Source organism: Pleuronectes platessa, chromosome 7 (assembly GCF_947347685.1).
Source record: "Pleuronectes platessa chromosome 7, fPlePla1.1, whole genome shotgun sequence".
Taxonomy (NCBI): Eukaryota; Metazoa; Chordata; class Actinopteri; order Pleuronectiformes; family Pleuronectidae; genus Pleuronectes; species Pleuronectes platessa.
In genome coordinates, this window is record NC_070632.1 from 3,802,949 (window position 1) to 3,827,985 (window position 25,037).

The 25,037-nt window shown below is 43.8% G+C and overlaps 1 protein-coding gene across 1 annotated transcript in view; it reads right to left on the reverse strand.

Annotated features, from left to right (window-relative positions):
• hydin (HYDIN axonemal central pair apparatus protein) overlaps positions 1 to 25,037 on the reverse strand; it is a 56,353-nt gene that overhangs the window by 2,019 nt on the left and 29,297 nt on the right. The window contains 63 exon segments of the mRNA XM_053426366.1: positions 206 to 433; positions 522 to 752; positions 834 to 984; positions 1,111 to 1,274; positions 1,370 to 1,579; positions 2,449 to 2,671; positions 2,907 to 3,016; positions 3,112 to 3,282; positions 3,434 to 3,586; positions 3,848 to 4,046; positions 4,154 to 4,323; positions 4,425 to 4,646; positions 4,732 to 4,939; positions 5,045 to 5,192; positions 6,787 to 6,952; positions 7,559 to 7,685; positions 7,777 to 7,977; positions 8,231 to 8,423; positions 8,574 to 8,665; positions 8,888 to 9,048; positions 9,125 to 9,352; positions 9,922 to 10,064; positions 10,179 to 10,415; positions 10,527 to 10,635; positions 10,778 to 10,973; positions 11,081 to 11,229; positions 11,333 to 11,565; positions 11,799 to 12,003; positions 12,554 to 12,635; positions 12,957 to 13,103; positions 13,326 to 13,408; positions 13,657 to 13,825; positions 13,909 to 14,002; positions 14,152 to 14,245; positions 14,999 to 15,197; positions 15,430 to 15,602; positions 15,692 to 15,851; positions 15,945 to 16,064; positions 16,163 to 16,345; positions 16,425 to 16,691; positions 16,862 to 17,034; positions 17,138 to 17,335; positions 17,826 to 17,987; positions 18,154 to 18,254; positions 18,361 to 18,394; positions 18,496 to 18,603; positions 18,690 to 18,787; positions 18,948 to 19,011; positions 19,094 to 19,250; positions 19,390 to 19,531; positions 19,635 to 19,818; positions 20,064 to 20,138; positions 20,259 to 20,440; positions 20,533 to 20,697; positions 20,826 to 20,987; positions 21,116 to 21,245; positions 21,518 to 21,757; positions 21,850 to 21,999; positions 22,203 to 22,283; positions 22,731 to 22,844; positions 22,970 to 23,097; positions 23,374 to 23,510; positions 24,133 to 24,260. Of these exon segments, the coding sequence (XP_053282341.1) occupies positions 206 to 433; positions 522 to 752; positions 834 to 984; positions 1,111 to 1,274; positions 1,370 to 1,579; positions 2,449 to 2,671; positions 2,907 to 3,016; positions 3,112 to 3,282; positions 3,434 to 3,586; positions 3,848 to 4,046; positions 4,154 to 4,323; positions 4,425 to 4,646; positions 4,732 to 4,939; positions 5,045 to 5,192; positions 6,787 to 6,952; positions 7,559 to 7,685; positions 7,777 to 7,977; positions 8,231 to 8,423; positions 8,574 to 8,665; positions 8,888 to 9,048; positions 9,125 to 9,352; positions 9,922 to 10,064; positions 10,179 to 10,415; positions 10,527 to 10,635; positions 10,778 to 10,973; positions 11,081 to 11,229; positions 11,333 to 11,565; positions 11,799 to 12,003; positions 12,554 to 12,635; positions 12,957 to 13,103; positions 13,326 to 13,408; positions 13,657 to 13,825; positions 13,909 to 14,002; positions 14,152 to 14,245; positions 14,999 to 15,197; positions 15,430 to 15,602; positions 15,692 to 15,851; positions 15,945 to 16,064; positions 16,163 to 16,345; positions 16,425 to 16,691; positions 16,862 to 17,034; positions 17,138 to 17,335; positions 17,826 to 17,987; positions 18,154 to 18,254; positions 18,361 to 18,394; positions 18,496 to 18,603; positions 18,690 to 18,787; positions 18,948 to 19,011; positions 19,094 to 19,250; positions 19,390 to 19,531; positions 19,635 to 19,818; positions 20,064 to 20,138; positions 20,259 to 20,440; positions 20,533 to 20,697; positions 20,826 to 20,987; positions 21,116 to 21,245; positions 21,518 to 21,757; positions 21,850 to 21,999; positions 22,203 to 22,283; positions 22,731 to 22,844; positions 22,970 to 23,097; positions 23,374 to 23,510; positions 24,133 to 24,260 (9,912 nt within the window).

The window sequence follows — 25,037 nt, forward strand, 5'->3', positions numbered from 1 at the left end:
AAATCAGTGTATACACAGTGTTTGGTAATATTTCCCCTGATCTTTCATTGTGTATCTCTCTGTCTAATAGTAGTTGTTGACCTGTAACTTTATCATTTCTTCTTTCTCTCATTTTGTTGAGATTCACAGACATTACACCGATCGGCCATCATCGAAAGAGAAGCTTGAGCAAACCACATGTAGTCTCGTCAAAAAGAATGTGCACCTTAAAGTCCTTGCAAGTGTATTCTGTTCCGAAGCGGGAGATGAACTTCACGAGCAGAGAGTGGCTGCTGCCCAGTGACGTGTTGAAGTGGACTGGTTTCTCCGGCGGTGCAGGCAGAGCTCTGAGCAGCAGGTCGTAGTGGAAATGACCCAGATCAGTGCTGAACAGAGTGAGCCGGGTCTCGGATTCTCCAACAAGCAGAGGCTGGTACTCGAATGTCAGGGAACCCTGAAGAAAAGACACACACATACAAGAATTGAACCTATTATGATTTTGGAAAGTATTATTTAAAGGTCCCCCTGTACTCTGTACTCACCTTGGACTGTCCGGGCACAGTCTGCTTAGGTGGGGCACTGATGTCGGGGCATTTACACTCGGTGGTGAGGCAGGTGGATGTGGTCAGGGGGTTCTCCACCTGCACAGTGGCTGAGGCCGTCCGGCGGACAATGCTCACCAGCTTGATGGTGGATAAGACTTCTGAACAAGTGGCCTTGAAGTTTACGAGGTGGAACATGTACTCGCCTGTCCCCTCGTTAAGAAATGTCACCTGAGGAAAAAGAGTTTATGTAAAGATAAAACTCAGAACTTTATCAGCTCTGATCTCAAATGAGGGGGTGGATGATCAAACCTTGTAGTTGTACTGCCCCTCTCTGTATGTGGAGAAAGTCATCTTGTAGTCGGCCTTAGTCAGAGCAGGAACATTGATGAACTTTGGACCCTCCAGGGACATGGTGGCATCTGGTTTTTCAGGCTTCAGTATCTTTATCTGCACATTGAACCTTGGAAAAAAAGAAACAGGTGAGAATTCAGCACTCCTACCGCCTGGAGGATTTAGTTTTCAGTTTTTTTGTTAGATTAAAAGGGGAAAGATCATTCCGGTGTCAACTCCCTGTGTGCGTTTGTACCTCTGTTTCTCCGAGAGCCAGTTGCTCACAGTGAGCGACTGTGTGTGTTGAGTCTTGGCAGGAAGCTCATACACAACAGTTTCCTCTGGCTTGGGAGATTCAGCGGTGCCCTGCAGCGGGTACATCAGGCCTGTCCCATCAGGGAAGGAGAAGAAGACGGACCCCTGAGGACATTAGAAAAGAGAAGTGTAAGAAGTTCATGTCTGAGATTGAATTAGTGTCTATAACTGGTTCTGTCTGTATGTCAGTGTTCCTGTACCAGGTGTTTCTTTCCTTCAGCAGTCATGGTCAGCGGTCTGTAGGTTATCTCATACGCTTTACTCTGCAGAGCTTCCAGGGCCACAGAGGGCGCCGCTCTCCACTGCTTCCCTTCGATGACAGGTCGGATGGTGCAGCGCTGGTTTGAGGGGTTTACCAGTGTCAGGGTTTGAGGGTGAGAGCAACGTACTGGGCAAACAAAATTCACCACCTATAGACAGCAGAGGGAAATGATTATACAGTAGATTGAGATGAAGAGAGTCATGATTGTCACTGATAAGATAATCAAAAGGAAATGCAGCATTAAGCACATTCTACTAATGTTAAAGCAGAAGTTGCTTATCAGCTAATCGAAGCAGATTTCCAGTGATCTATAAATCTGTCAACCCTCACCGTCTGTTCCAAAAGGAGCCGGATCGAACTCGTCTATTATCTGAGATGGTTTTTTTTAAACATCCTTTCAGGGAGACAGCTTTTATCTTTTATACCAACTGGAGCCTTGAGATTCATCCATTCATTGTCTTTCGCTTAACTGAGAACAGGTTGACAGAGCAGAGGGTTCCAGATTTCCCTCTCCAGGGATATACGAGTGGGGACCGGAAATTAAGCCCAAGTTTTTGTTACCATCAGTAAAATAAAAAAGAATTCACTCTTTAACGTTTAATGTTCCACAGAGGGATCAGAGAGAGAGATTTTTTTTTTGTAGCTACAGTGTTATCCTGTAGATAAATGTATGAAAATCCAGAACATACAGTAACTGGGAGATTATTTCCATTACAGTTAAATAAAACTCAAAATGAGCAAAGGGGGTCGTACATTTTTCTGTGGGGAATTTACATTCTGTCCACATGTGGGTTCCTCTGTGTAATGTGGCAGATTGGAGTTTGTTTAATTAAAAGCTCTGAATTGAAACTAGTTGTTTGTCGGCCCTGTGATACTGTGTCAACCTGTCCAGGCTGTACCCTGCCTCTCGCCCAGGGCCACTGGGATTGGCTCCAGCCCCCTCGATAATAAGATAATGGATGGATGTTCTTCTCTACACTGCGTATGTGAACAAAAATAAAAGTGCACCAGTCAAACCTCTTTGCTAGTGGAAGCTGCAATGCAGGAGCCTGTCACGGTGAGGGTGACGGGCGAGGGGCGGCTCTCCACGGAGCAAGTCAGGTTCTCGTATCTCGTGTCCTTACTCAGGTCCTTGGGGGCAAAGGTCAAATCAAAAGGAACCTTCATGCCAGGACTGATGGAGCCTTTAGACGGCGAGATGGACAACTCTGCAGGGAAGCTCCTCTTATTCCAGTGGAAACTGCCAGACAGATATAAATTAGGAAGTCATCTCAGAGAGCAGGATTCAAATCTGATATATGGAGACTTCAGATTCTATTCAAATAATATAATGCAACAATGCAGTAAAACAATATTGTGTATCTGTGTGTGGAAGTATATGTTTGTCTGCAGTTTGATTGCAGAGTGTGTTTTTTAGTCCTGCGACAGATGATAAGAAGAGAATCACGCTGGATGATCTGCTGTGCATCACATACCTCACACCGATGTCTCCGCTGTTTGTCATCACAATCCTCTTCGTCTTCTGGCACCGCTGAGCGACAGGTCCAAAGGCCAGGTGGTCCTGATCCAGCCGCACCTCCACACCCTGACAGTTTAAATTGGAATTACACAAATTCATTCAGCGCTTGTTAAGAGAAGCAAACACAGCCTGGTAAAATAGCCGGAAAGGTGTTGGCTTACGTGACAGCAGCCTTGGATGGTCAGCAGAGGGTGTAACAGGCCTAACAGTTCAGCCTGCAGCTCAGCTTTGAAAGGAGGGATGTGCTGACGAGGAGAGAACTGGATCTCAACCTTACAAGATCCACCACGAGCCATCAGGCTCAGTTTCCCTGCAGGACTGAACGACAGATCCTGAAGGAGGAGAGGAAGAGCAGAGGAGAAGATATGTGCTGCCTGTATTTTAACCATCTTATCGTGTGTGTTTGGTGTGTGTGTGTGTGTGTGTGTGTGTGTGTGTGTGTGTGTGTGTGTATGTGTGTGTGTGTATGTGTGGGTGTCCTACCCTTGGGTCCAGAGGTGTGTCTGAGTGGAGCAGCAGAGTGAAGGAAAGCTCTGTACGGCTGCGGTTCACCAGAACCACCTGTTTTTTCACCTTCTGACCCAACATCAAAGATCCCAGTTTCACCTCTTTGTGCTTTGGATCCTCCACATGCAGCTTAGAGATGATAATACAGATCCAGAATGAATAGATTAAATACAACAGATGGATAGATTAAACAGTCAAAGGATATCGATATCTATACTGTATATCTATATTTAGATATACAGTATAGGCTATCTATGGTATATCTATATTTACTGTTTATCTATGGTACATCAATATATCTAAAAACTAATCATAATGATATCTTTGTTATCAGTAATAGATAGATCCACACTTTTGTCTTCAGTACACACACACACTCGTCTTCCTCACCTTCATCTCGACCCCTTGTCCGTGTATGTCCACCTGTTTCGTAACGCAGCCGTTTAAGACGAAGCCGAGCCTCTCGTGGTATCGACACGCCTCTCGGGCATAGAAGGTGATTGGTACCTCCATCACAGCACCAGGTAACAAAACAATGGACTGGAAGTCCATCTCCAGGTAAGAGGTGTTCTTGAACTGGCTCTGGACACTGAAGAAGAATTAAAGCATATTTAAAAAAAAAAACGTCAAATCTCACATTGTGCATGGAATAAGAAGAAATCCTTGTGCAGTAAAACCCGACACCTCAACACACACCTGATGTCGAGGTCGCCTTTGTTGCTGATCACCAGAGTCTGGGACGGCAGCACCATGCCAGGACAGTACAGGAAGCACTTGCCAAAATTGAATTCGGTGAAGGAGAAATCCAGGCTCGGTGCTACAGCCCTGCCTAAAACCACAAAGGTAAATGTCGGCCCATATTTTACCTGATGAGATGAAAGAGAAAAACACAGGAGAGAACAAGTTTTTTTTACTTGATACATCCATAAAAACCCTCAAATATTACCCAGGTATGAGCATCACCCACCTTTATAGTCAGGCTGACATCCTGAAGGTAGCAGTTTCCTCGGGGACAGAACAAGAGCGACAGCTGCAGCTGTTTTCCTCTCTCAACAGAAGCATTTTGTGGTTTTGCCTCCAAGTATTTCAGCAGCTCACTGGGACCAGTTAGGTCAAAATTCACATCCATGCTGAATCTCGCCAGGTTGGTCAACAGAAGATGAATGGTGGGTTGCTTTGAAATGTCAACCTGCAAATAGTGAACACACAGGAATAAAGCTGAGCTCATTTTTTTAAGCTTTACACTGATGACTATGAAGTGAAAGTGTGCGGACCTCTCCAAAGTCCAGAGTGACTTGGTGGGTGGAGTCGATCTCTCTGAGGCCCCCGTCTGGATTCTCAACTTGAACCAAAGTGCTCATGGTGAAGCAGTCGGCCTTCACAGTGAGTGTGAGCAGCTCGGACTTCTTCTTCACCTTCAGAGTTAATCTACAGCTCACATAGCCCTCCCGGCAAGGTGTGAGGAACACAGTCAACGGCAGCCTGCAACACAAGGTTCAATTCGATTGCCACCTCACACAGAAGAGCATTTCTTGTGTATGTCCTCATGTTGGGGTATTAACAGTAGAGTGCTATATTGTCATTAACCTGTCTTTAGGTGCCACTGTGCCACTCATGGGCTGCACAATGATGTTGGACTGCTGGTCTTCACAGAGCAGAGATGACTGCTGCACCGAGAAGGGAAAAGGCTCCTCCTCTCCATTCACCAGATCAACTGTCTGCTCCACTTTGTGACCTGTACACACACACACACACACAAATACACAGAGTTCTCAATATTCACCATCCTCAAAAACCATCCTTAACCAATCATCATGCTACAAATCTCAACCCATCCATCCATTGACCCGGGCTCGGGACAGGGAGGTAGCCGGCCCCATCGGGTATTCCAGATGTTGCTCCCTCCGCAGCCAAATAGCTTGATGCAGAGTGAGCCTGGCACAGCTGCCAGGCATGCATCTCTTCTCAGGGGAACAGTATTACATGTGTACACACTCTTTCATTGAACACGATTTTATGGAATTCACATGAGTCTTGTATTGACGTTATTACCCGCAGTAGGTTTTGAAAACCTCAGCTTTTATCCAGGGGGCAGCCAAAGCTTCGGTTCGGGTTGTTCATTCTTTTCTTAGTGAGGACAATTTGTTTAGCTAAATGCTTTGAGTCACATAACATTTACCCTCACCTTAGTCATGCTAATAATGATGAAGTGAATTTTTGCAGGCATGTCTTAATGTAGTAGAGCAACGTTCCTCTAAGACAGGGTTTTCAACTGCTTTTGTCCCAGGGACCACCATTCTGACTAGAAAGTAATCCTCGGCCCACTGACGTGCCTACGCGCGTGCGTGCCTACGTGTGTGTGTGTGTGTGTGTATGTGTGTGCGTGCGTGCGTGCAAATGGATAGAGGGAAGTTTTAACATTTGGTTTTCCATGTTGGTTTTATTTAAAAACCTCAAAAAAATCTAGAAAAATTTGTAAAATACAAAAAAACGGTTGCTTTTCACTGCTTAAGACTTGAAAACAAAATTAAAATACAGTTTGAAGTTGTGCATCTCAGAATCATATGTACGTCAATATATAACGTTCATGACTTAAATGTACAGACATGTAGCTGACATGTTGAGAGAACGTTAAAGTAATGGTGATCAATAACAATCAACATAAACTGGGGCTACAACTGAATAGGGAAGTTGACAAAGTAATGCAGAATATGTCACAAATGATAATCATGCAATATCACAAACAATTGAGGCCTACTTAAGTTTAACCTCATGATCACCAGCAGCCAATCCCACCTACTGCGTAAGTAGTACTTCTGTGTGTGTGTGTGTGTCTAGAGCTCTCCTAAGAAGTTGTTTCTCAACCAGCGAACGTGGTAAAGTTGACCGTTATTGCAATTAATTGTTTTGGCTATTATGCCAATTTATTTTTCTTACTACAAAGTATTTGTTTTGCGCTCTTTAGTTTTATTTAATATTTTCATTATTAATTCTGCCCTTTTGGGCCTTCTTTTTGGGAAAATAAAAATTAACATCATACAAACTACATCTCCAAGACCTCCTGAGAGTTTTTCCACCTAGCTCAACCGCTCTTCTACATCTACCTTTAACACGCACGCACAGGGGAAAACTACTGGCAGTTTCTAGCCCCACGCCGGTTTCAAGGTTCCCCTCATCACCTTTTTATTATTTTAGACATATTTTTCTTATTTTAAATATTTTTCATGATATTCAAGAGTAATCTGTAAATGTGTTGAAATTTAAAAGCCACGGACCCCTGGTTGAAAACACATGTAGTAGAGCATATAAGACGAATGTTTGTCACGTACCGACAAGTAATTCTCCCAGGTCGAGGAGAGGTCTGCTGAGATACACGAGCGGTTCTTTGGCGTTGCCCACCAACAGGAAGGGAAGTGTCAGCGGCAGAGTCTCAATCACAAAGCTCCAGAAAGACTCCACCACATCCAGCTGCTCGGCTACATATTCAAACAACATCTGGAAACAGAGAGGGTGGATATGTAAGGATGCCAATGAAGAAACCACGTGAATAAAACTAGAAACACAGCCTGGACATTGGATGAGGTCACTGTGACCTTTGACGACGCAAATCAAAACCGTTAATTAATGAATCTAAATGAACATTTGTGCCAAATTTTTAAAGGATTTCCTCGAAGCAATCTTGAGAACTCGTGTCCGCAGAACTGGGACGGATCTGACAGACAACACAAGGACATAACGCCTCCGGCCACTGACCGTTGTAAGATGAGAATGAAAGGGATGCATGTGAGAAAGAGAGGAAGGGAAGTGTGATGAACCAACTAGAACAGATTGCATTAGATGAGTTGAATACAAAATTGATAAACGTATTAAATTGTATTAAAATGGAATTGGATTGAATAGAAAGAGTGATGATTAGAAAGTTGTGGTAAAGTGGGACACGGGGAGATGGGGACACCGAAACACTAATGAAACAATTTGAAATGAGGAGACCGACTGAGTTTGACTGATGAGATGAATGAGATGAAACACTGTGGGGAAATGGAAGGGAAACATTGTGAGATTCCTCCAGAGATTAAGATGGTTGTGTGTCTGCATCATTACCTCCACGTGCTTCCCAGGCTGGACAATGCCACGTGGGGTGAGACAGCGAAACAAGCTGCCACCTGCGTTCTCACACTTCCAATTGTATGAGTAAAGTTTGCCGGTTGGGTTCAACACTGCAAAAGACCTGCAGAATAAAAAACAAGACCACACAATAAAAGTAATGAAAGTGTTAGATGGAGATAAAAAGCTTCCCACCGACTCTCTCTGTCTGTTACCGTGTTGTAGGCACAGAGAGGCCGACAGCATGGAACTCTAGGATCCTGATGTCGGGGTCCAGAGAGTCCCTGAACTTAGGGTTGCGGTGGTTCCCACTGACGTAGTCCGAGTCCTCAAGGTCAAAGTGGCAGTGGGGCTGTAGACTGCGGCCGCACACTGGGATACAGGGAGCCTGATTCTCTTCCTGCAGGTTGGGAATACTGAAAGAAATGTACACAAAAACATGTCCATGTAAATATATTTTAATAAAATATCCTTGTTAAGTCATATATGGGGGGATATGTTTGTGTATTTGTTGCCTATGTTGTATTTTCCCCTCTAAACACATGAATTGTATTTCTTGATTTTGGTTAAAATTAATATAAAGCAGAAACAACAATCCTGCAAGGTTCAGACAACAAAGTGTAAGATGCCTTGTTAGTCGTTACTGCATCAACTCGACATTGTATTCACCTGCAGAGCAGCCTGCCCTGAAACTGGGCCACTTCCAGAGGTGAGAAACAAACGCTGAAGTTCTGCGTGGACCCAGAAGCTATGAACCCGAAGCTGGGCTCCACACTGAAGGGAGGCAGTTCAGGGTCCTCCCTCAGAGGAGTCCTCTCACTGGACACAGCGCTGTGAGGACGGGCTTCTGGAGACGCTGCTGCTAACGACGAAATCGCACATTTAACTATTTCAGTATTTATTCAGTTACATCCTCTTTTTTTAAAGCATTCAAATGTAAAGGGCTAAAAGTCGCTGAATACTATGATCGAGGTTAAATCAAGGGTTTGACTTCATGATGTTGTTGTTATACCTTCCTGTTCGTTGGCTGTGTTGCTGATCAGATCTATGACAACCTGCCAGGAGTATTCCAGCTTGACACCACCCTGATTCACCAGCTGCAGCCTACACACACACACACACACACAGACACACACACACACACACACACACACACACACACACACACACACACACACACACACACACACACACACACACACACACACATACACATTGAAGATTTACCGACGTTTTTCCTGGTCTCCACTGTTTTAGATTATCAGAACAGTATTGATGGATTGATGCAACCATCTATTACATACACTGTACACACTGCTCACTTACTGGTGGAGTCTTCTTTGGTAGAGCATGGTGTCCTCGTAGTGGATGCTGGTGTCGATGCAGTTGAACTTCACATAGTCACAAACTGCGCTGATCTGTAGATCCAAGTCCCACTGCGAGCCCTCGACCACAGAGCAGCAGGGCTCAGGTTCTGGGTTTGTCACCTGCATAGATGGACATCGACGGTCAATGGTGAACTGGTAACTCAGTCTTTAACATCCCAGTGAACATAGTATGTACCTGATTCTTCGCAGGTTGCTCTGATTGTGTAGCAGCCTCCTCCTTTGAGCCACTCAGCCACTGGACTGTCCTCTGTCGGTCGTCCCAGTCGGCCACCTGGTCCACTGGCTGCTCGAACTCCACCTGGCAAACCTTACATCTCATTAGCTTGCTTTTCATGGTCACTGGCTGGTGGGAGCTAAAGGTGACGGTCACTTCTTTAGAGCAACCAGCATGAAGGTGTCCCACCTGTAAGAAGCAGGTTGTTTGTTTGAAATCACAAATGGCGAATTAACATCCAAGAAAACAATAAAAGAGAGAGAACATAGTTTCCTAGTAAAGAATCTGAGTGTGATAGATAGTATGTGGTGCAGGGGCACAGCCACAGCGGTGCTCAGGGACCTTTGTCTCATTGTCTTTCTTTGGCTATAAACTGTGTGGAATAACAGATAGCAACTACTTCATTTTAAATTGTTTGGCATTCTTTTATTATATTTAATGAATAATGTAACTGTTGCTCATTAAATTCAGCCTGCATGCCAGCAGAGCCAATGAGGTTTGCGTGCCTGAAGAGACCTGTATGCTTGTCATGTGACCGTGCACAGTGAAAGCGATATCTACCGAGCTCATGCTGAATTCTGTCTGCCTGCAGATGATGTTAAAAAATGTAATGAATGTTGTAGCTGGTCCATGGACGCAGGCATGATGCTACGTGTCTGACTGAAATCTCCAGGTCAATGTATACAAGTGTTTCATCCATTCATACTTTCATAAAGGGCTTCTATTCTCTATACACCATCTTTCCTCCAGTGCCGTACCTGTGGGGTAAAGACGAGCTCAGGTCCAGTAGGAGGCCACTCAAACCTCACCGCCTGGCTGCTGCTGTGGTTCTTCATGGTGAAACTCTCCTGGTAGTGACAGTCTACGTGGCAGTCACCAAAATTCAGCTTCTCGTAACTATCTGTGAGGGAGGAGTAATGTACGATAAGAATCAAGATGTTATTAAATCACTACACAGGGAGTCAACTCAACACTAAGTTGAACCCTGCTCTCCCGCCCTCCTCTCTTCTCTCACCTCTCTCATTGTACTGGTCCATTTCCTGTGATGACCAGTTGATGTTGTCAATAGAGACGATTCTCTGGTAAGTCTCTGCGGTCACTTGTATAATGGTATTGCTGCACTGGTTGTCCTCCACCTGCAGTGTCAACTTGGCCTCGACCATCAAGGGCTCATCAGAGCAAAAACCAACCATTATCTCCACCTGTTCATTAACATTCAGCTTGAGAGTGGCTCTGTGCACCAGGTGATTATCTGTGGGAGAAGGACAAGAGGATGAGAGTGTTACTAACCATCTCTCTCCATATAAATCCACTCTCGATCTTGAGTCTTCTGGTTTCTCTTTGCCTGTAGACAGAGTTGTACCTGAGTCAGTGCAGCCCTCCCGCTGTGTGAAGTGGATCGAGCTGCAGGTGTTGCCTGGAGCAGCGTTGAAGCTGAACACACCATGTTTATCCAGCATGTCAACCTGAACCTACACGAAAAAGACACACAACAACTTGATTTACAAAGCTATCCTATCAAATGTATTATATTCATGTGAGTATTGTAAACGTAACGTTGCTAAAATTTCGTTTTTGATGACCCAGATAAAAAATCTTGTAGTTGTGTCTCACCTGAGCTGCAACAGTTCCATCATTCAGCAGCACCAGGGGCAGAATATTCCTTCTCCCGACTAATTCCCGTCTGAACTGTAACGCTGGGCTTCCTTCGCTGGTCCTCAGTGCCGGACGCAGCACACACACACTGGGCAGATTGCCCTCTCCCACCAGGTCAAACTTCAGCCCCTTGGTATTGAATGTGGGGGTTGTTCTGGATCCAGCAAAGGAGTGAAAAGGTGCAAAGTGGTCAGCAATGACAAAAAAAGAGGTTCTAGGAATTAGGAGATCAAAGTTGACGACACAGTCATGCACTCATACCTGCTGGTTCCCTCCACTGTGGCCTCGAACACAGCATTGTATAGCTGCATTGACTGTGGCGTGAAAGTGACCACAGCGAATGCGTGCGACTGGCTGGGGATGTTCAGTGTTGTAGCAGGCAAATCAAAAGCATCCACCTGACGGGTCAACTGTGAGGAAACACATACACATACATTACTGTGCCACAAACATTGATAATATATATGCATTTGAAAAGACATGGACACATTCACAAAGCTTCACACGCCTTACCTTGATACCACTATTTTTGATGGACAAGATGAGCACACAGGGCACCTTGCTGCTGTTGGTGAGCTTGAAGCGAGCCTGAGCAGTTCTCCTGACCAGGACTTTGTTGAAGATGAACTTGTTCTCATCCAGGACGTAAATCCCTTCAGCATCGTTAAACTGCTCAGAGGAGAGCTGTCTGCTGTCGGGACACAGGTGATGCTCTTCAAAGATTGAGGCCATGTCTAACACTATGTCTGGGAAACACAAAAATGTCAAATTATTTAAATTAAAATCCCTTTATGAAGAAAAAGTGAAGAAGAACATGATTTAAACTTTATTTCCGTGATAAACACATTGTACATTTTTACATTGTCCGTGATTGGAGAAGAACTTATGCATGTAGCAGGTTTGGATCTGACCCTTTTGGAAACAAGCCACAACCGTGTTAAACAATCAGATGAGACAGAATCCGATCAGCGGCTCCTACCGGGCTTGCAGACATTAGCCAGCAGTCTGTATGGAATGCCCTCCGGCTGGTCTGAGGGGTCACGGTCACTGACGTCAATGAGCAAATCCTGGCTCCAGTTGCCCAGCTGGTCAGCTGCACAATCCACCGTCACCACCTGCTGAGACTCTGGCTGCAGGATCCCTACGCAGGGAGACACTGAGAAGACCCCCAACGTGAGGCGATTCTGGAGGGGACGCATGAAGGGATCAGAGGAAGGAAGGAAAAAATGCATCAGAAAAATGAGTAGAGGTTGTGGAAATGTGAAGCATGAGTGTGTTTATCATACACTCAAAACGATTATTTACTGAATATACTTGATACAGCCATGTCAACTCTTAACTAAGTTGTGTTAAATTAATATAATTTAATATTACTATTAAGATGTCAATAAGTGACTTTTGTGTAACCACCATAACTGTACAAGGCAATTCCAAAATCATCAAACTAGATTCAGTTAATAAGCTGAATTACTGCTTTTACTACTGCCACTTTATTACTGCCACAATTATTAGTAGGCAGCAATAAAGTGAGAAACAATACAAACATCCACAGACTTGACTTTCATCTGTTTTCACAAAGGTTATATCTTCACAAAAAAAAAACTGCTTAAATTAGAACGGCTGACAGTAACTAACTAACTTATTTAATTTGTTTCTCATGTTTCTGTCCAGCCGACGAGTTCCACACTCAAAAGTCACAAACTGTTAATGGTGTAATCTCCACTGGTCTCTCACCTGTACAGGAGTCAGGTCTTTCTGGGAGGACTCGTTTCTCACTTTGAGCCTCCCTGGAACATTCTCCTTCTTCTCTGGGACCCTGAGGAAGAAGAGCAGGACACAAAACACAGTATGGTTTGAACATTTTCATGGAAACTGGTTTTAAAATGATTGGACAAGGATAAAGAGGTTTCATCACGAGTGAGACTTGAGTGGAATTTGTCAGTTTTGTGGTATTTTCATGCACATTGAGGGAGAGACAGAAAACTGGGAGCGATGTAGGAATGGAATAACACACAGTTACAGGCCCTAATCAGCTGTTGGGCCCACACTCTTAAACACATTGTGACAAGTTACTGTGCCATTCTGAGTGTTATCCCTTGTGTGTCTGTGTGTACTGTACATGTGTGTGTTCTCCTACACTGGCTTCACTGTTAGAGAAGAGTCTGTGCAGATGCTGTAACGGGTCTCAAAGATTCCGTTGTTCTCGATCGTAAAGCTCAGGGTTTTCTTGCAGCCGTAGGCCAGTGGACCGAAGTTGATGTCCCGCATAGGTGTGATCATGTACCTGTAGAAGGACCAAAAGTACATTCATGGAAATTTGTGTGAAGGCCTTGTGAATAAAATGATTAATCTGGCAGATGCTGATGTGAAATGGTGCAAAAATGATAATTCATCAGAAAATGCTTTAAAAGGGTTCAACATGTTTGAATCAGAATCTATTGTAACATTGTTTCTTAACTGTTAAAACATATTATATTAGACATGACAGAATGAATCAAGCATTAACCTGGAGAAGACAGACTGGAATGAAACCTTGATGGTCAAGATGGCTATGGTTTCGCCTCGACTCCCAATGTTGGGTTCAATCAACTGCAGGAAAGAAGTCGGTCAGTCTCGTCTCTCATCACATCATTCAGTTTCATCAATGTTTCAACTTAATATGATGAAAATAATCCAGTCAAGGTTCAGTTCAAGACAAAACTTTAAATCTGGAGGAACCTGACAAATCAAAAGTCCAATAAAAAAATAGGGTCCCAATAACATACTAATAAGGTTAGATAATCATTTCAGTTCAGCCCACAGCTTTGTGACGATTAAGACCAGTGTAGGACTCAGACCTGGCAGGACAGGATGGGTTGATCTTTGAGTTGGAGTTCACATTTGGGTTTGAGATGGATCTGAACTTGTGTCGCCTTCTCTTTGGGCATTAGACTGCCACACTGGGGGGACACAGTGAAAATGGAGTCTAGGTCTGGCTGGTTTGGTTCCGTCCGCTCCAACATGAACCTAGAACAAAAGTACAAAACAACAATTCACCTCATGTGGAACTGAGTCACACGACATCACCTTTAAATGAGGTTTACACTCACCTGTAAGAGATTTCATATTTTCCTTGGTTTGTCATCTTCAGAGGGAGGTTATTCCCTTCAAAGGCTTGAACGGTTCCAAAGTCTAGACATCCATCTGTCGCAGGAACAGGAGAATACCGTAAATGGTTCATTTTCGTTACTATGACATCAGGGCAGCGGCTTAGTCGGTCAGGGTTGGACGCTTTCACATTACAACAAGACAACGAGGAGTAAAATGTACGTGTACATTGTGACAGTTTCTACCTGGTGAGATGTCCAGAGCTACATCATAGGCTTCAGCTTGGACCACTATGTGTTCAGTTTGTAAGATGCCGACAATGTTCTCAGCATCCGACACCTGAAACGAAACACACAAGCTATAAGCTACTGTAAAACAGTGACATCTATAGGCTTTGACTATCTAAAGCAGGGGTGTCAAAACTACGGCCCGCGGGCCATCTGCAGCCCACCATCCATTTTAAATTGGCCCTCAAATTTTTTTTAATAAAAAATAAAAAAATAAAAAATGCTATATTTTTTTAAATTAACAATTTAGTAGCACTTAAATGGCACTTACTTATAGCACTTTGTAGTTTTGCTCTATTTTTGAAGAAATTGTACTTTCTTGATTCTTGTTGTTCGCAGTTTGTACCATCGGGGTTGAATGCCCTTATTGTAAATCGCTTTGGATTAAAGGGTCATTTAAATGATTTGTAATGTAATGGACTATGGCCCACTGTATTGTACTTCTCAGTTTAGACACTAGGTGGCGCCCAACTCACCTCTGACCTGCCAGCTATCCCTCAGAAAGCTGCCATGCCCCCCGCCCTGAGCGACGCAATTGAGGCACACTGTCAACGGTCCGCTCCAGGGCAGGGGGGCGTGGCGGCATGAGTGGCCCAGACCATCGAATTTTTTTCTGTGTGTGGCCCTTGGGATAAAAAGTTTGGACACCCCTGATCTAAAGGAACCTTTAGAAAGAACCTTGACCTGCCGATTAGAGTCAGTTTTTACCCCCGTCCATGTCAAAAATGTATTAAAATGGTATACGCATGACCAGACCTAAATGTATCACTATTTTCACTATGCATTCTTGTACTGTCTATCTCACCTCCAAACGCAAGGTCTTCTTGATGTGTACTGGCTTCTTGGCCCTGAAGTTTAAGGTCAGGGGGAAAGAGCGGTTGGATGAGAGGATGCCCTGATCCTGTGGCACACTGAACTCATCCCCCAGCTCGTCCACACCATGCAGTCTCCAGGATACAGGCAGAGCTGACTTATTACGTAGTGTCACGTTACGGCTGATTAGCCTGGGGGGAGGGACGGAGAGGGGAGGTTAATCAGAGAAACACAAGAGGGACAGACAGTTTAATTTAAACGAGAATTTGAAAGTAATCACTGCTATCACAGTAATGGACATTCACTTTATCATGCCGCTTCTTACTCTGTAGGGCTTTGGGGAAATCACCTATCAAGTCATTGACGAAAAACATTCCTTTTTTCAATTTGCATTTCCTGAATTAGTTTGACAAACGTCGGTACCTGTGCAGCAGAACTCTGTCAAAGTGCATGTGTCTGCTATCCAGCTCCAGCTCTGGTTGGACGCCGCAACACGAGAAGTTGATAGTGAAAGGCTCTGGATTGTCTTTGATACAGCAGATGACACTGTCATTCATCTGTGCCACCTTCGTCGGGTAGGCCCACACTGTCAACTCCTAACAGGTCAGCAGAATATTCACAGGTTTTAGTGTCATTACATCATGGTATTCGGTCGATTGGCGATTGTAGACGGATCAAATGGTACCTTTTTCTCGTCTGGTTGGAGAGTCATGGTTGGAGGGTCCAGCAGAAACGTAATGGCCTTTGTGTCATGTTGAAACTGGAACTCGACCTCAGACTCCAGACCTGAGTTGTTATGAATCACCAACCTCTGTGTGTTCTCTGGGTACCTGTCATCCTTGAATCTACACAAATGCAGACATGTAAAGCTGTAAATACAAAAGCAAAGAACCAACCAAGCACACACAGCCTCTGTTTGGCCTCACTCTGTCTCTCACCTGTCTCTAGTCTTGCTACAAAGCAGTGGCCCAAACTCAAAATATCCAGGTTTGACAACATAGCTCTTCTGGAGGCCTTCTTTCATTTGTGGCACCTTATTACTGAGAGCAAACAGAGTCCTGGGGAAAACACAAATGATCATTTTAAGTCCTCCATTTTTTCAGTCAAAGTTATTTCAGTGTTTGTCATTAAGTTCGGTTAGAGTGTGTTGACTGACGTGTAATCTGTGCAGATGGAGGGAAACATGCTAATTCCTCTGCAGGGGAGCTGGTATTGTCTCTGGGATCCCAGGAGCTCAAAGTGAAAGGTCTGTTCAAACTTCCCCAGGGACTCGGAGTAGAACCAGATCTTCAGAAGCACTTCCCCGTTGGCTGGTACGACCCAGCGAAACGTTGTCAGGCTGCACAAAAGGATGCAATGACTAGCAAGAAGCAAGTTCAAAAACCCAATGTTTCGCAGTGATGTGTGTGTCTCCATACCTCTGATTGCGTTTCAGCTCTAAGATTTCTTGGTGATGGTCTGGTTCATTGGCCTCAGCCGTGGTGTCATTGAGCGTAGGCGAGCGGGTCGGTAGACTTGGTTTTTTCTTGGTTGTGGTTCGGCTCTTGCTCCTGTGACTCTCTCTGCTTTTTTTATCCTTCTCCTTTGATACTGGGATCTCCTTTCCGCTGCCCTTGCGGCGAGGTTTAGACACAGTTGGCTCTTCCTTTATTTGGCACAAACACACAAATACACAACTTTGACTTCTAAAATGTTCATTATGTTCCAATCTGTTTGTCCTGTTGATTTATAATTGATATAATTCTTTAATTGTTAAACTAAATGACTATTACAGTGATATGCGCAAAAGTCACCATCCTTTCATATTGATTCCGTGTATGACATTGTCTTTACCTTTATAGAATCATCCTCTGACTCTCTGGTCTCTTCAGCATGTTTGTCCGGCCCTGAAGTAACTAGGAAGGTGAAAGGCTCACGGCTGAATCGACCGTTTGTTTGCTCCCTGTTTTGGGGGAAAGGAACAACCGAGAAGGTGACGGGAGGCGGGAGGGGGGGGCTGCTGGGTCCCAGCCCCAAATGATCCAACACCTGAGGACACCAAAGGAGAGAAGGAAACAGTTTAGGGAAGGACGATAGATTTACAAACAAAAAACAACTACTCTAAGAGATAAAAATAAGTGTTAAAACCGACCTCATCCAGTGGAGGCAGGCTGCTGCCTCTGAGCAGCTTTGAAGGACTGGGATGGTCCTTCTCCGTGACGTTGAGCACAATGTGAGGGATGATGACCGGAGGAGGCAACTTGTCTCCTTCCTTTTCTGCATCTGCCGTCGTAAGCATCGGAGACATCGTCTTGCCGCCGGCTTTCTTGCTCTTTTTGCCAAAAGGACTCTTTGGACACAGCGAAATGATCAATGAGTAATATTGTACTAGCAATTAATGGAAGTAGTAAAATTTACATAGCTTTGTATGTAGGGGCGAGACTTGAGATATTATGATAAAGAGCCCACTGTGACCTTGAACCTTGACCTCCAAAATCTAATCATGATATATCAAGTTCACAAGAACATGAGCTCAGTGACATTGACCTTTGATAATCAGTTCCTCTTAACGTCCAAGTGAAGGTTTGAACCAAATTTGAAAAAATTCCCTCAGGGTTTTCCTGAAATGTTGAGTTCACATGAACAAAGTGTTTTGTGAGGTCACAGGGAGCTCGAACTTTGGCTACCAAGTTCTGATAAGTTCATCCGTGAGTCCAGGTAAACATTTAAGTTTCTAAAAGTTACTCATCATTTTTTGGAGGGATACAGATTAATTGACGACAACCACACCATCAGTGAAAAGAAGTTTTCTTGGTGTTTTTGTGAATCACTGCACTAACCTGTTTGTCAGCCGGGGGATCCTCTGGCACTGGTGGAGCTTCACTGGCAAGCGCGACCAGCAACAAGACCCTGGCCCGGTCCCAGTGCTTCAGGATGTGCTCCACCTGCACTTGACTCTGCTCATAGGCAAGGAACTGAGACTGCAGCTCAGACACCACAGTCTGGAGAGGGCAGCAAAGAACAACACAAAGAAGGATATAGAGTCTGGGTGTAGGTGTGTGATTGTAACACTGTGTAATAATATCATATATAATATAGGTTTGAAAATCTGAAAAATAATCACTTTAAAACTAAAACTGAAAAGTGTTGACAGTTTATCGAACCCACCGTGTCTCCCTCCACGTCTTCAGTTTGAGGCGTCTCTCCAGGTAATCCCTTCGCTTCTTCTGTCTTCTTGGGTGAGTGACCCCCCTCTTTACCTTGATAGGCTGAGTTAGAAGAAGAGTTTTACTACTTGTTCATGAACGTAAACAGTGTGTATTCATATAGTGTGTCCTAGTTTCTACGCATGTTCTGCATTACCATGTTTCTCACTTGATACTTTAGATGCATCCTGTGCAGCTGTTGACTGGAGAAGAAAAATACAAAAGGTTATAAATATCACTGTTTGGCAAAGAGCTTTAGTGTGTTTACATTTGAGAGAAAGCCCACAGTCATGAATGCACAGACCTCCTTTCCAGCAGATGGACCCTTCCTCCCTGACCCTTCTCCACTCTTTTTGGTTTTCGTCACATCTCTTTCTTCTCTCAGCGTCTTCATCTCTGCAGTTTCCGCAGTCTGAGATCCAAACACAAGTTTCATTGTTCACTAAGCAGAATAACATATAAAGAAGTCCTTTAATGTGCCACTGTCTTTAAACCTACCTCTTCTATCTCCGTCTTATCTGTGGTAGGATCTGCATGTAACTGTTTGTTTTCTTCCATCTGCTTTTGTGACTCATCGGCCTCTTTGTTTTGAGAACCTGAAGGCAAGAGAAACATGTGTCATCATCCACTGAGTAATCAGATTACAGTCTATACACTATCATTTTTATATATGATTCAAAGTTTTCGCTTGCCAAGGTGTTTAAAACAATTCGGTTTCTGGTTTCACATAAAAAAGAACTGAAATGTATCTTGTACCTTCATTTAATTCTTTAAAGTTGTTGGAGGTAGATAAGATCCGTTTATTTGTTGAATCCACGGTCTGGAGAGGAAATGAAACAAATCAATTCCACGGTCACTGATTGTGAGACCGACTTATTGTGTATTTGTGTGTTTTTATTTACCGGCTTTCCTTCCATTGCGCTCTTCCTGCTCGAACTGTCTTTAGTATCTTTCTTTCCACCCTTTTTTCCCTTCTTCTTCAACTCTTCTTCTTTCAGCCTGTTCAACTCCTCCTGCTGCATCCTTTCTTCCTCCTCTTTCGCAATTTGCTCCAACTCCCTTAGAGACAGATAGACACACATAAGAACACACACTTTTTTTAATGGTTGAAAATATTCAGTTAAATCAAATCAAATACTGTACATGGTGGGATCACTTTAGGATTAGAATAAGCAGTTGTCTGTGCATCTTCCAGTACCTGAGTTTCTGCCGTTGGACTCTGTCTTTTTGTTGCTGTTTAAGAAATTCTCTCTGCTCCTCTGGCAGAGCGTCATACTCCTCCTCATCCAGCTCCAGAAACCACTGCTCCTCCCTCTCCTCTTTCTCCTTCTGCAGAGCCTCTGAAGGAGCCACACAGACAGATGCACATATGGTGTCATAAACCTTTTTGAATAGAAATAAGAATCTGACCAACTTGTGTTCGGGTGCATGTTGTTTTTTTACCTTCAGCTTCTCTCTGCGCTCTGTCCCGTGCCGTCCTGGCAACAAAGGAGTCGAACAAATTGACCACGTAGATGTGTTTAATGTTTTTCAAGGCCTTGAGGACGACCTGCAGCGTGCTAGCCACAGATTGAGAGAACACAGACTCCAGGCCGTCGATCACGACCCCGCGGTGGCAGTCTTTTGACTGTTATCACAGCAACACAAACAGCAAGGACCAGACAAGAGAGGAAACAGGAGACACAGTGAAATCTCTGTAAAATTGATTTCTGTTGCTTTCGAGTGGTTCTTAGCTGTACTACACAATAAGTAAGATACTGTGACACAAGGCCCTTGACGCTCTATTTTGTAGCTTTTTTCTGATGTGCAACACAATGTTCTACAAGAATATAATGTGTAAACTGCTGCTGCCGTCTTAGGGACATGTCTTACCTGAAGTCTCTCCACCAGGATATCAACCAGTAGATGATCAGGTAAGAGACTCCTGAGTGTGGTCATATCTCCACCCTGAGTTACCATAAGGAGGTGGTTATTTACATTTCATTTTATTAATAATATTAGAGATAGAGATTTGTTCCGTACATTCAATTTATATATGTAACAAATCAATAAAGTAATAAACCTTACCAGGCAGAGGGAATCGTATGGTTTTTCAGTCTCCTGAGTTTTCTTGTTGCCGTTTCTACTGCAGCCTTCCTCATTTGCTTTTGGAACAAGTTGCAGTAAAGCCGGAGGTGAATCTTTACTTGGGTCTGAGGCTTCATCATGTTCTGCAGGTTCTGGTTCTTTGGTTCCATCTGTTTTCTGAGCTGGAAGGGGGATACATTTATTTTTACCTTCTGCAAACTTCTGACTTCAAGTCTTCAGCAACTCCCGGAATTTCACAGTACATTATACGTACCAGCCTCTTTCCTAGCGTACTCGGCAGCAGCGAAGTCATAGAGTTGTCTTGCCATCAAGCCAACAGGTGAGGTGCCATGAGTCAGCACATCTGTAACCACTGCATCAACACTGACACATGCAGCTCCATAGTGACGAGCCAGAGCGGCGGCTGTGCTGCTCCCACCTGGAAAAAACAGGATATACAGACAACTTTGATATTCAGACTCATGCATATCCACTTAACTGACGACAGCAGTTTGTGTGTTTATGTCTTAATTTAAATTTTCCCTGTAGGATATCTGTTGTTTTCACCTGTCTGTGGAGCTCCATACACAATAATCGAAATGCCTATGCAGTCGCGTGCAGCCAGATTCTCCGGTGGAAGGTTTTCACGCATGTGGCGGGCGATCGCTCTGGAGACTGAGTTCGTTTCGAGCTCTCCCACTTTCCCACTGCTTTCCTCTGTGGTCATCTCTGAAATGATCGAATGCACAAAATACAAATAATTAAAGAAACCTGCCTTCAGGTAGATCAGGTTAGATTAGATCATGCAATGATTGAATATGCAAGTGTATGATTTCAATGCTTGTCGATGAATCTACCATCTTCTTTCAGCTGGGAGCAATGTTCCTTGTAGTAGTCGAGCAGTTCTCTGGGAAGACTTTCTCCAGGGACTCTGGGGGGCAGCAGCAATATGTTGTTCTCATCGTAACCTTGCATCAGACGCAGGATCTGAGTTTGATGACGTAAGAGAGGACAGGAGAGGGGAGAGATGCACCAGGAGGGCAGAACACAGAAAGAGAGATTGAGAGCAAAGAAAAAGTTGATGATTATACGAGGGGCCACTCGAGGAGAAAAGGGAGTGTTCGGTAAATATTGCAGCTCATCTTGTCTCCAAGAGGGAATGAAAAAGTGACAGGTAAAAATTGTGGCTAATGTTTGAGTTGCAACTGGAAAGAAATATTAACAGACTTTTTACTTTTGCCCCCTTTCCCCACGTTTACCTTCTCTTCCTCCAGATACTGTGTGTCGAAGTCCAGAGAGTAGAACTCAATGGGAAACGAGCAGGGGTTTCTGACGATGACCTCAGACTCTACGTCAGTGGACGAAGGCAGGCAAGGTCCCAGCTCCAGCACCGACGGGCCGAACTCAAGCTGTGGCTCCTCACCCTGACCCTGGGCAGTAATGATCACCGGCTCCGTGTTGTCAGCCACGCGGACCATGAGCTGCCGGTGGTACGCATGCTGCACAGACATATACAGAAGGTCAGTGCCTTTATTTTGTAAAACTCTGCTGCACATTGAACAGAACTCTAAAATGGATCCAGGCTGCTTACCCCTTCAGTAGGACTGAACCGTACGTGGACGTTGACTTGTTCACCAGGGGCCAGCACGCAGGAGGAGGGAATCATCGTAAACACCGGCGGAGGGGATCGCTGCGCCTGCCGGACTTTCTTACGCAGATGAAGAGGCAGGAACTTGTCAACCTGAGTGGAAGAAAGAACAGAGGTACGAGAGTGTCACTCCGAGGATTTTATATTTGTATAAGAGCGATTTATCAGTTGGCTGACAAGAAAAAGCCAAAATGAGTCTTGAAAAGATATAATCTGTCTTTGCTCTGATATGAAAACTTTTATTCTACAGAAAAACAGAATAAAAACGTTTATGTTATCGTGACTTGTTACTTTACCTTTGGAAAAGGCTTCACGTGCTCAGCCAGGCTCCAGTCGCAGGGCACGGACTCACGATTAACCAGCTGTATTATCTTGATCTGAAAGTTGTATAACATTGCATTCAGGAGGTTTTTAACCACAGCCCCAGTTCCCTCTCAGTCCAGCAAATAGATTTTTAGTTGTTTCAGGATACAAAACTAGGCCTTCTTGCTACTTCAGCAGGAAATCATTCATTATAGTTTGACCTCATTATTTATAACCACAACAAAGCTTCAGCTCTTCCTGTGTTTGAACTTTGTAAGAAAAGTCCTTGGAAATAATTAACTTAACCTGCTTTTACAGGGAACAAGCGCAAGATGTCACCACAGCAGGCAGCATACTGGTCTCTCATTAATGATCCTCATTAGTGAGCCCTGAATATACTCAGTACTTTTGAGCTCTGTACAGGATTTGTACTTTTCAACTGCACGTTGGTAACACAAAGAAAAATAAACCTGCATGTGTGAAACTCTTCAAATTTAGCATGTTGTATGATTCCCTGTTACCTGACACATTCCACACTGTACAGAGTCGAACTGGAGTGAATCCGTGGAAACAGTAACTGCCGGCACGTTCACCACTGCGCTCAGCCACACCTGCACCATCGGACCTCCTGCAACCTGTAAAACCAAAAATAACACATTAAGAACAACGTCACAATCACACTGACTATAAATGGAGAGAGGGTTATTTATAAATACATGCACATGTATTGGACATGTCTGTGTAAGGTTGTCGTGTGTACCTGTAACGGCATGACAACCCTGATGTATCCCAGCTGCTGATTGGCTCCTTGAGGATCAAATTTAACTGTGAAGCTCCGAGTCTCCGCACAGGGCAGATTCTTCACCCGGTCCAACTCAGCACTGAAACCTGAGGAGCAACAACACAATCAGAACTCGTTGGGGAAGAGTTGCAAGAAAAATACAAATGTGACCATACACAAGTTAACATGAAAGGAGTAGGAGACAGAAAACTTAAATAGAACTCATTTTTAAACTAGTGTGCTCTGCAGAAATGCAACATCTTAAATACCAGTCACACATTCTGCATTATTGTGATACATTCATATTCAGATATCACATACAATAACAAACAGAGACAGAGAACTGAAAATGCTGCGAGACATTCAGACGCGTGTTGTGTTACCTGTGTCGGCGAGCGGTCTGTGATTGGCCTGGAACGACACAGGTACTGATCCAGAGTTGGTGACATTCACAGTGTGGAGGAGGACTGTCCTGGGAATCACGTGACCAAAGTCCAGAACGTACTCTGGCAGCAGGAACCTGGGGGAGTGGAGAGATGATCAGGTTGTGTTAAGTTATGTTTCCATTCTTTTGGAGCAGATCCATGGATTTATTTTTACTTCCTTTAAAATCTTGGGGGTTTGCTCAAGAAATACTGCAAAGATCTTTTCAAGCAAAATTATCTGGATTAAATAAAAGTATTTTGAAAAGTTACTTGATAGTAGCCAACCTTTGTGTTTTAGTATTTAATTTTTATATTTGCAGTAATTTACAAACTAGTTTTTTTTTTATATTTGGAGATAAATAAACTATGCTGTAAAAATGTCTTGTTTAGTTTGTTCCTTTAAATGATGTTTGATGATTTTTCTTGTATGTCTATTCAGTTTATCTGTTGTAGCCTTGAACTTCAACCTGACAAATTTACTGAATATTATTGGCAGTTTACGTTTGTGGAGCAGCGGATCACACATTGTGCCGTGAGTCACACAAGGACTTCCACCAATCTACAAGCACCACAGAGTAAAAACAATCCAGATATCTCTCATTAACCAAGTGCCTTTGAAATCAATAACACAGTTTCACACTGTTCTCACCCAGTCCACCCAATGGACCATCTGTTAAACCCGTGTGCGTGTGCGCCTGTGTGTATGTGTGTTCCTACTTGCTAAGTTTGTCACACTTCCGAAAGGAGCTCTCTGAGCAGCTGAGCTTCAGGAAGCTGGCCGTCATGGTGAGAGCGTTTTCTTTGACCAGCGCTCTGTCGACCTCCAGGTGAAGCAGCTCTTCATACTGGACAAGAGTTAAGGAGGGAAACAGAAGAAGGTAAACATCGAAGTTAGAGAAGCAATAAACAGTCTGACAAGAACAATGAACAATGATTCAAAGTATTGTCTGTATATGTTTTTAACATGTAGTAAATGATAACTGTATTTCAGTGTTGTTGTTATATTCAAGTATGATATTCAGATTTAATCCAACAGCTGCAACAGATTCTGCTCCTTTAAAGACCTGGCAGGATTTTATAATCAAGACGTTTTGTGGTAGAGATTCAGGATCCTCCTTCACCCACATCAACCATTTTCACAACCAGTGAAGGTTACCATGACCACATATCTGTCTTCTGTCCAACAAAGTATGTTGAGGCTTGAAGAACCTTTGAAGAAGTAGGAGCCCAAACATGAGAATATAAAAACTATAAAGGGTCAAAAACAAAGAACAGAAATAAGGGAGACAGTGCTGAAACCAGCCCCTGACAGAGAACAACCCAGAAAGGTCCACCTGGAAAGTTCATTTGTAGGCCCTTTTGTAGGCCCTTCCCGACAAGACGCCGGGAAGGGCCTACAAATGATGCTTGTTACCAACTTAAGAGATGTAGTGGCACTGCCTTCTTTTCCCGTAGGAAAACCATGTACGTGGAAATGATAGTTTATGCTTATCACATTGGTACAAGAGTTTTTGGGTCAGTTAACACAGTCTTCACTTGTCATATTGAGTATAGTTACCTTTTGTTGATCTTTTTTATACGCCTTTTTGCGCAATTCTTGGTTTATATATAGTTTTGTATTT